This window comes from Hemitrygon akajei, chromosome 27 (assembly GCF_048418815.1).
Source record: "Hemitrygon akajei chromosome 27, sHemAka1.3, whole genome shotgun sequence".
Taxonomy (NCBI): domain Eukaryota; kingdom Metazoa; phylum Chordata; class Chondrichthyes; order Myliobatiformes; family Dasyatidae; genus Hemitrygon; species Hemitrygon akajei.
This window is the reverse complement of record NC_133150.1, coordinates 31,029,584-31,040,631: the sequence shown is the minus strand read 5'-3', so window position 1 is coordinate 31,040,631 and position 11,048 is coordinate 31,029,584. Positions and strand designations below refer to the sequence as shown.

At 43.0% G+C, this 11,048-nt stretch overlaps 1 protein-coding gene across 4 annotated transcripts in view; it reads right to left on the bottom strand.

Moving 5' to 3' along the window:
* Positions 1–1,527: 1,527 nt before the first annotated feature.
* The window catches only part of LOC140717227 (monocarboxylate transporter 1-like), a 58,811-nt gene continuing 49,290 nt past the window's right edge, over positions 1,528–11,048 (bottom strand). For all 4 annotated transcript variants that reach the window (XM_073030559.1, XM_073030561.1, XM_073030560.1 and 1 more), the window contains exons 4-5: positions 7,723–8,553; positions 1,528–6,242 (exon numbers count right to left, since the gene is read on the bottom strand). In XM_073030559.1, coding sequence (XP_072886660.1) covers positions 5,992–6,242; positions 7,723–8,553 — 1,082 coding nt within the window. In that variant the 3' untranslated portion in view covers positions 1,528–5,991. The remainder of the gene's footprint in view (positions 6,243–7,722; positions 8,554–11,048) is intronic.

Sequence of the window (11,048 nt, the reverse complement as noted above, 5' to 3'; positions counted from 1 at the left end):
CCAACCCTCTCCAGCTTCTCGTACAGGCCCAAAGAGCTCGTTACAGTAACACTTGTTCTCCCTGCTGCCACCAGTTGGAGCTAAGAGGTTAACTCAATAAATGTTCTCAAGGGAAGCTAACTTGCGCCATAGGCAAATCCCTTTCAACAGGCTCACAATGGGGGAGAGCAGAGTCTGAGCTGGTATGAACGCAGGGCTCCAGTCTACTGCCAGTTGCTTGCCAACATTGGTATACAGAGCTGTTTATCACAGCCTGTCAGGATTTCAGAAGCAGGATGTGAGGTTCTTCTAAAATATAGCGAACACTAAAATAGTAGCAGATATCTGTAACATATTTCAGGTTGAATTTGTGCCGATTAAGATCAGACCAAAGATCTGCAGTCTGGACAGGAAAGAGGAATGTTTCCCCAGGCACATCCAATTTTGGTTATCAGGCTGTGTTTTTTTTTCCCCTTGCCCAAACATTGCCCATTCTAAATGACTTCTGAACTACGAGGTTTACCAATTCATTTCAGAAGCAGTTAACAGCTGAGGATAGATCTGGCTCTAATGTCAGACATTAACCAAACTAGGCCAGGTCAGCAGACTTCCATCTTGCAAGAACATTAGCGCTTTTAAAAAGCCTGACCATTTAGTCAGGCTTTTAAAAACAGTCTAGTCATCTCTGAGAATTTTTTTAAAATTCCAGACACAGATTTATTTAGCAGGCTGAATTTAGATTGTCCATCCACTATGACGGGTAATACATTTAAGTCAGTTCTCTAAATACATGTGCAGTAATTTAGTCACAGTGCTGCTTTAAAGAAATTGAAACTTGGGACCCTGGCAGCAGTCTTAGGCTGTCCAAAGTTGGGCCAGGGTGGAATTGGGAGAAGGAAATCAGAAAACATGGGACAAGATATCAATTCAGGCTGAAGATAATGGAAGGCAGGAGGGGAGGAACTCCTGGAACTCATAATTCCATTTTCAAGTATTTACAATCCTCAAACACTTACCTGTTTGTGGCTGGTTCCTCATTGCCAGTTCTCCTGGAGGTCAAGTATCAAGGTAATGGCCGGTGTATGCGAAAAGAGGCCCTGCGCAGAAATTACCCTCAGCATGGTCCCCTGGACGTAAGGCACAAAATGGGTTGCCTCTGTGTAACTCTGGCCAAGAATGGTGCTGGTGATGAAAGGCAGAAGATAAGAAGGTGAAGGAGAAAAAGTGGAAAGAAAAAAGAGAAAAAAGAGAAGGGGTTGGTGAGTTGTTGTGGTTGAATTCTTTGCAGTGGAAAAAAAAGGCGAGGAGGTGCCATTAGTAGCAAAGAGAAATGTTCTTTTGTTCTTCTTAAGAGTTATCTGTAACCCAACATCAGCGATTTCATGACAAACAAGTTGAAACAATGTCTCTATTTAACCTCGAGGGGGTATTAGGAAATGTTACTAACATTTGCTAGTCCTGTCAAAAATTCTTAGGCCATTACTGACTTACACGCTTAATATTTTTCCTTTGAACAGCATGTCTGGATCTGCACAGAGTACCAACTAGTTCAACATCACATTGTTTATTTCACATTCAACTCGTGTTACATGAAGGCGAAGACAAAAATATAATCTTCATTTTGATTTTTACAAATTGAAATATTGGACAAATAGTTCAATGAACCCGTAACAATAGCTCACACTGAATATAGAAACTGCGCTTCTGAAATACCAAGGCAGTGGCTTCTGGCTTTGTGTTTGAAAAAATGAGGTAGAGAATTCACATTCCTCACTAAAGCATCAGACCAGCCAAACCAATAATCTATCTATGATGTCAAACCATTCAGAGCACCAGGTTACTGGACCAATCACAGCTTCAAAACATGCCGGTACACTGACCTCCCAACACACGGAGCCAAACATTGCTCAGAGAAATGGAAAACCATTGTAAAAGCTTTGGCACACAGAAAGAAATGCCACAGAGCAGAGACCATTTTTAAAAACAGGAGATATGGGGTACAAATTACAGAAACATGGAATGTGACATAAATAATGGGATGGAGCGTGGGTAGGGTTGAGTTTCTGGTGTCAGTGGGCATAACGACAAATACTACTCTAGTGAGCAACAAGGTTAAAAAAAACCTTAGATAATAAAGTCTGAAACAGCACAAATCCTAGCAGGAAAAGGGTAATAGAGGAGGGACTGAGAGCCCTTAGACAAAGCATTCCTATTATCTACAAGGCACAAGGAAAGAGGACAATAGATTTGACTGGAAGGTGCAACATTAACCACCAAGAACTCAAAACTATCCAGCACAGAGCAGCTCACTTGATCTGCATCTTAACTATTCATAGCTACAGCACGTAGCAAATATAAAGTGCAACTTCACTGTAAGGAAGCCACTCGTTAGATACTCAATTCAACCTGTTCCTTCTTCCCCTTTAGGAGTGGAAAACCTGCCCAGCCTGACCTGCCAGGAACATCTTCCTGCTCTGAGTTTAACAGCTCGCACATTCTTGTCCCTACATTCTCACTCTCGAGCTGCTGCCAACCACTCGCTGACCTGACAATTTTGCTTGTGTCTTATTCTGCCGGTCACCCTGGCTTTACCCTATGAGACCACCCCCACCCTCCCATCTCTGCAGCTTATTGGGCTTCTTTTCTACCCTTCTCGGTTCCAATGAAGGATATTCCACTGAAAACATTACATTTATTTCTTTTCCCTCAGCTGCAGTCTAACCTGCTGAACATTTTCACCATTTTCTAAACACAAGAGATTTGTAAATCCAGAAATAACACACACAAAATGCTGATGGAAGTCAGCAGGTCAGGCAGCATCTATGGCAAAGAATAATGAGCCGATGTTTCAGCCTGAGATTGCTTTGGCTCGAAACGTCAGCTCTTTATTCCTTTCCATTGATGCTGCCTGATCTGCTGAGTTCCTCCAGCATTCTGCGTGTGTTCCTCCAGCATTTTCAGTTTTTATTTTGGATTTCTAGCATCAGTAGTTGTGACTTTCATAAAATGCTTCTGTGACAGAAACTCCTGAAATGTGTAACTTCTAGTAACAAGAAGACAAGGACAGGTACAAATTCCACTCCGGTACAAACAACACTGACAAAATAGAACAGCCGCACCTGGTCCTCACTGGCTGAAATCCTGGAACTTGCTGCCTAGTACTGCTGTGGAGCACCTTTGCCAGAGTGACTGCAGAAGTTCTAGGAGGCAGCTCACTACCAACAACACAGTTAAGGTTGAGCAATGACGACGATAGGCAACGGTGCAATTCACTTCCAGAGGAAAATAATTACAAAAACAGAGATTCACCAAGACATTGCTTGAATTGGAAGACTTTAGTTTTATGGAGGGATTGGGTAACCCAGGAGGGAAGGAGGCTAAGGAATAACTTGATAGCGGTTTATACAATTATAAGAGGCAGATATTAAGAATCATTTTCCCAAGACAGGGTTATTAAAACCAAGAGGGCATAGAGGGCTTTAAGGTGAGAGGAAGGAATTTTAAAGAGGATTTGAGGAGAAAGTGAGCATGATTGAAATCTGGAATTCATTATCGCAGGAGGTGGTGGAATTAGATTAAAACACTCCATTTAAACAACATTTAGACAGGCACTAAAATAGGCAAGGTATAGAAAGACACAGTCCTAGTGCGGACAAATGGGATTAGTGCAATGGATAAAAGAGAAAGCATGGGACTGGTGGTCTGAGGTGCCTGTTTCTGTTCTGTACAGCTCTATAACACTATTATTAAATTAAATATGTGGAAGCTTGGATGGATGGCAAATGGAAGTACTTTGATCTCCATATTACACAAAAGGATAGTCAATAATTGCAGAAGTGCCACTATTTACAAAAATTACACTAACATAATTGGATGGCTATTTCTATCAAGAAAGACTGCTTTCTTAGAAAAGAGCTGATAAACCCTTAGTCTTCACAATTCCAAGAGGTTGCAGTCATGAAGTAATTACCGTATTAAGGCACAGGAGGCCATTCAATCCAAGAAATCCATACTAAAGTAGATATGGAGCTGTGTCTTTTTTTTAACTGTGCGAGACATCAAAATCAAGGCTAGATTCTATCAAACCAAATAGCAAACTCAGAAGAGATTTCTTTATCCAGAGTACGGTCAGAATGCAGGCAGAAGATGGTAACAAAAGCATATATATATATATATATATATATATATATGGGAAAACCCAGCTAAGCATGCAAGGGAGGAATGAATTGAAGGATATGCTGGTAAGTTTGAAGTTGGGCTAGGTGGAGTGGAAGCACAAACACCAATACTGATTGGCTGAGCCAAATCTGTTCCATAGGTTCTTCATAAATTCCATGCAACATAAGTGTTCTTGGCAGTGACCTAAAAATCCCAGGGCTTCAACTGCATATCCAACCAGAACGAAGAGTAAAGTCCTACAGATAATCAGCAAACAAACTTTGGAAAAGACATTCACACTCATAAAACTCAAATCATTTTGTGATTCCATGATCCAATGAAGTGAATATTGCAACATTTAAAGAAGAGCATCATTACTTAACAAGAAAAGGAGGCTGTCCAAGACTTCACAGCAGCTTCCTACACTGGTGTCCCTCATCTTTCCCCACACCAGCCTGAACTCTGGTTCCAATTCATGCCCTTGGACTCTGACAGATTCATGTTCCAGGACTGGTTGAAATCTCTCTTCAGCCTTGGAGTCTGGCTGAACCCTCTGTTAAAATTTCTGGACACGCTGGTTTAATATTAAACATGTCCAAATGCTTATTTTCAGACACACTAGTTTAATATTAAATATGTCCAAAGACTAATTTTCAGATGCAACCTGCAGCTTTTTCCACATTCTCAACCAATAGCCTGAACAGGCAGGTTCCAGTGACGAGAGGGAGCCATGCATTTGACTTGAGATTCTAGTAATTATTAACGTAAATGTCCCTGGTGCTAAGGTTGATTTAATATTGACCCACCCTTACATGGGGAGAGATAGGATGGGAACAATCCCAGCACTGCTAATGCCAGAGAGGGCCAGGTCGAAGTTTTAACACAGAGCCCATGATAGGTATTTAGAAGGTGGCTCTGTTCCCGGGAAATAGTGGACTTTTGGAAAAGCCTGCCAGCTCACACAATACATGAGCTAATAAGTGGGACCTGCCTCACATTTCGAAATATCCACAACTCTAGAGACAAGGGATGAATGGTAAAAGACTATGAGTGCAACATAGTAGCATTGTATTTAGATTAATTTCTAGATGCTAAGTAGAGCTGGGGTGGAAGGAATTTAAAAAGAGCGCTACTTCCTAGATATCGATGCTCCCCCTCCCTCCACCCCATCATCAAATTGGCCTGGTTGTTGTCTCTCCCAAAGCCTTATGGGATCAATTACATGGTAATGCCCAAGTTATGAAGGACAAGTTAGCTGGATCAGCACCTTTGTCACATCATTACACTCCCTCCATTTCATTCTCCCTTATACAAAAAGGATGCCAGATACAATATGACAGATTTCAACACACAACCTCTTGATCACCCATCATGTAGGCTGTCCCCAGCTCATCCTTGGACTGCATTGTTTCTTGACACAAATGGCGCTTTTCACTGTATGTTTCAATGTAGATGTGATAAATAAAGCTAACCTTTTACCTTTACAATGCAGCCATTTTTACATGTCTACAATAACATAAAATTAGTCTAATTCTTCAGTCATTTTTCTCTTTGACTCCCAGGATTGTTCTGAATTGAGTCCAGGAAATCTATCTCTCATTCCTGGAGACTTCAGTATGAGGGGCTTGGCATCCTAGAATGAGAAGAACTGTTGACAAGAAAGGGGAGAAGTGAAGAAGGGTGGGGAAGGAGATTACTGGTAATTATGCCCCAACAATAAATATTCTCTAACTTTAACATGCCAGCAATCACTCCAGAAGCCCAGGTGTGAAAGAGTGTGGGGAGTGGGGGTGAAAACCGGCAGGACTCCAAGGTAATCAAACGGTAAAAAAACAAACAGAATCCTTCCCGCCCTCAGATAACTGTGTCGGAATCTCCTCCTGCATCTTGTAAAGCTGGGCTTGCATTTAAAGTGTCCAGTTTGGTCTCATTCAGGTCAACTGTTGCCTCATGTTTTGACTTCTGCTCTTCTTCTCGCCTCTCTTTCTCCAGCAGCCGATAATTCAGTGCATTGCCAATGAACAGGTAGATGCCCGCGACGATCAAAACCACTCCACAGGCTATGTACACGTAGTGAAAGGCATCGTACGTGTCCTTCAGCTTTCCTGCAATACAAAGACAGCTCTATCATTGTACATTCTACCTGTAGCCCACGTCAACTCACAATGCAAGTCTGATCCATAGTACCATCCCAACATAGTCAAATACCCCACCCTATTGCATCTCCCTCCCCAACATTCTCAAAGATCCAGAGAACATTTATTATCAACAAACGTATAAATTATACAACCTTGAGATTTGTTTGCCTAACGCAAAGCAAGGAACCCGAAAGAAGCCGATTTTTAAAAGTACGACCAACCCCAGTGCGCAGGAAAAGAGTAAAAAAAAAACAAATTATGCAAACAACAGAAGCATTTGGCACTTCATCCTCTCTCCCCCACGCACCTACCTTCCCCTCACCTGACTTCGCCTATCATCTTCCAGTTTGTACTCCTTCCCCACCCCACCTTCTTATTCTGGCTTCTTCCCCCTACCTTTCCCGTCCTGATGAAGGGGCTCAGCCCAAAACATCTACTCTTTATTTCTATCCACAGACATTATTTTTGAGATACTGTGCAGAATAGGCCCTTACCCACTTCGAGCCACGCTGCACAGCATCCCGATCTAATCCTAGCCTAATCAGGGGTCAATTTACAATGATCAGTTAACCTGCCAATTGGTACTTCTTTGGACTGTGGAAGGAAACTGGAGCACCCGGAGGAAACCCAGGCGGTGACAGGGAGAACGTATGAACTCGTGCTGCCTGAGCTGCTGAGTTCTTCCAGCATTTTCTCTGTGCTACTCCGGATTTCCAGCATCTGCAGAACCTTTTTTTAACCTTTGTACAAAGCTGTCCAAAATCGTGACTTCATCCTATTTCCCAGTGTAGTTCCCCATTCTCCCTCCATCCTCAAACTCCCCATTGCCAAATGACCTAGCCCCCAACCTGCTCATCGTCCACCCTCTCCAAGTTTACAGCTGAACTGCTCTGCATTCCATCCACCCACTGCACAGTTCCCATCCACACTCGACTCTGTACAGATCCCCCCCCCTCCCAAAACCACCCCATTATAATGACCATTCCTTTGACACTTGTCCAAATATGAATTGACTGCTTTTCATTTCAGGCTGGGCTTCTGGAAAATAGCTTTCAACAGTTCCCTCTATTATTTGAGGGAACTGCAGAAGATGGCATTGTTCTCAGAACAGGACAGATATAGGGAAGATTTTATTTAGATCAACAATATCAGGGCCAAGAATCTGTGGAGGCAGATTTAAGGTAATTGGCAAAATCCAGAGGCAATATGAGAATTCCTTTAAGCTGTTTTGTTCTGGGACTGTTGGAGAGTTTCGATTGTGACTCTCCAAAAAGAATCGAATATATATTAAAGAACAAATTTTCTGCATCATCGGAAAGAAACAGGAGTGTGAGTAATCAGAATGCTTTGCCAAGGAGGTAACAGGCAACGTTCTTTATACCATTCCATAAGTTCATGACCTATAATTCCCCCCACAGCATCTAGCCCCATTCCCAACCCAGCTTACCTAGAACAGGAGGTCCTAATAGCACAGGGCAGCACTCTACAATGGTGACCAGCCCCACCGCACTGGAGAACCTCTGAGCCCCCACCAGGTCCATCAACGTCTCAAACAGGACGGAGCTCAGCATGCCGAAGGCAAAGCCGAAGAAGATGGTGTATATGACCAGTCCGGTGTAGTCCGTCGCCAAGGGCATCATGATGTGGCAGATACCATTGTACAGCACAGAGAAAGAGAAGAAGTACTGGATCTTTGGTCTCACCCACTTGGTGTTGGCTACAAATCCCATGGATGGCCGGGCAAACATGTCCACAAAGGCCAGGATGGACAGCAGGAAAGCTGCTTTATACTCATCAATGCCCATGTTTTTGGCATAGGAAGATAAGAATACCAGAGGGGCAAACAGACCAAAAAACATGATGACATTGCCAGACAAGTAGATCAGGAAACCTCTGTGCTTGAACAACGACAGGTCCAGGTATTTGTTGATGGTTTGGAAGACACTGAGCTTTGGTTCTGGCTCTTTCTTCAGAAGGTCAGAGTTTACTCCCTCTTCTTTCTTGACGCTCCCAGATACTTTAGGGGTGTTGGTCGCCGGAGGGTTAATGGGGCGCATGAGTGAACCGGCCACACAGCAGTTCAGCAGGATCCCACCCAGGATCAGGAAGCCTCCTTTCCACGAGTATTTGTCATAAAGGTACTGGTTGAGAGGTGCCAGGGTGCTGAGGACCACCGGGCTGCCAGCCATGGCCAGCCCATTAGCCAGAGGACGTTTCTTGTAGAAGTACTTCCCAATAATGGTCAGTGCTGGTTGCAAGTTGAATGCAAGTCCGAGACCTGGAAAATATTTGTTTTAAAATAGCAGTGCTGAGCAATACATTATCTAAAATTTCTAAAATCAGGGTGAGGGGTAAGGACTTCTTCAGACAACCTTCTCTGTCTGCACTATTTATTAATGTTTCCACTGTGGCCTAATGCTCTTCTCTGGCCCTCTTCATTGCTTTTAAATCCTCCTGTGATCCTGTGGTACTCTCCTCCTTCTCCAACCCCATCTCTGTAGCTCTTCACAGCCAGGTGGCCTCTTTGCCAAACACTTGCGTTCTATCCACCATGGCTGGCTCTGTCTCTTAGTTGTGAACCAGTTTAATGTGCCTCCCCATTCTCATAGCGACCTGTCTGTGCTCAACCTCCTTCAAGGACAAGGCAAATGAGCCAAACAGTATCTCGCACTCTGGCTAGCTGGTCTACACCCCAAGGGGATGAATGTTGAAATCTCTAATTTCAGATTTCTACCTCTTTTCTCTTCACCAAATCTATCCAGTTCCTCCTAAAACCTTCCCCAAGAACCCTATCATCCTGTTTCTTTGCCATCATCCATCAGCTCCATCAGCCACCACCAAAAAACTCCTCCCACTGGGATCCCTCTCCCTACTTTTCCAGTTTGTTACACTACCTCCCTTCTTCAGATCCAGGTTCCGAATTCTTTCCCAATCACATTCTATCCCCTGTAGCCCTTTGTTGTCACAACCTACCACCTCACAGTCAGAAACGAGTTTAATATCACCAGCATATGTCGCGAAATGTGTTGTCTTTATGGCAGCAGTACAATACACTACATCATTACAGAGAAAACAGTGAATTAAATTAGTGCAAAAATAAAATTTTTTATGAAGTAGTGAGGTAGTGTTCATGGGTTCAATGTCCATTCAGAAATTGGATGGTGAAGGGGAAGAAGCTGTGTCTGAATCTCTGAGTGTGTGCCTTCAGGCTTCTGTACTTCCTTCCTGATCATAGCAATGGGAAAAGGGCATGTCTTGGGTGACGGAGGTCCTGTATGATGGACGCGCCTTTTTGAGCCATCGCTCCTTGAAGATGTCCTGGATACTACGGAGGCTAGTGCCCCCATGATGGAGCTGACTATGTTTACAAGTCTCTGCGGCCTCCAAGCCTCTATCTCCATTTCCACTCTTCCCTCCTCTCATCTGCCTATCACCCCTCTCACCTGAATCCACCTATCACTTGCCACTCTTAATCCAGCCCTTCCATCACCTCTTTATATTAGATATCTCCAGCCTGTCTTTCAGTCCGGATGATGGGTCTCAATGCAAAATGTCAGATGTCCATTTCCTATCACTGGTGCTGATTGACCTTCTGAGTTCCTCCAGAAGTTTGTTTTTTCTCTCATTAATATACTTGATTGCCTCTTTCCAAAATTTAATCATGCCTGAGCTCGCCAGCAATCCACCCAGTAGCACCACTGGCCAACTTCCATACCAGTTCACCAGGATACTGTTGATAATCATGATCTTCCCCCATCCTCCAACAAAGCCAAGCTGACTACTTGTGATTGATAAACCCCTGCGTTTCCATGTGTTGATAATCAGCTCCCTCACCCACCCTGGTCCTGAACTTTGGAATTTCCTTTGTATCTCCCTCTTTCTTTAAGGAGTTCTTTATTTCCAATTCTATTGCCTCACTCCATTAAAGCACCTCAGGGATGTTTAAACACAATAAAAGAGAATTTGTTGGTATGGTTTTAAACATAACTATATCACTCTGAATTTCAAAACAATGGCATAAAGAAGAGTTTCCCAGATTTATTTGCCCTATATTGATTCATTAATTAGTACCATTAGAAACTTGATTTGGTCCATTGTGCTGTTTGTGACACCCTACATTGAGTATATTTAAATTAGACGCAGGGGTAGAGCACGTGGTTCGCTGAACCTGCTCCACCATTCATTAAGTCCTTGGCCAGTTGGAGTATTCCAACTGGAACTCAGTTCCATATTCCCGTTCACAAGAACCTTCACCAACTTGTCCATGAAGAATCTACCTAACTCTGCACGCACTGCCCTTTGAGGATGGAAGTTCTAAAGACTCACAACCCTCTGAGAGAAAAGAACTGACCTTATCTTTGCCTTAAATAGGCAACCCTTAGTTTAAAACAGTTTCCTGGACTATAAACATGACTACACTTCAAAAGAATGTAAGGATTGTAAGATACTTCAGACCACTTTGATTGGAATGATAGAAAGAGCCTCCCTGTACTGCACACATAGAAGTCCAACCAGATTTTTCATAGAGAACTTGCAAAGTGCTATCAATGCTCAAACATCCAAATAAATTCTACAAAGGGTTTGCAACTGCAGAATGTGAAGGACTACAAAATTGATCAAAAAAAGCCACACTTTCACAAGAATCTGAAGAACCACACTCCACGATTCAGGTGTGCTTTCTCTCCCTCTATCGTCAGATTACTGAATGGTCCATGAACCCATAAACACTACTTTACGATTCCTTTTTTTTTGCACTATTCATTTATTTTGTAA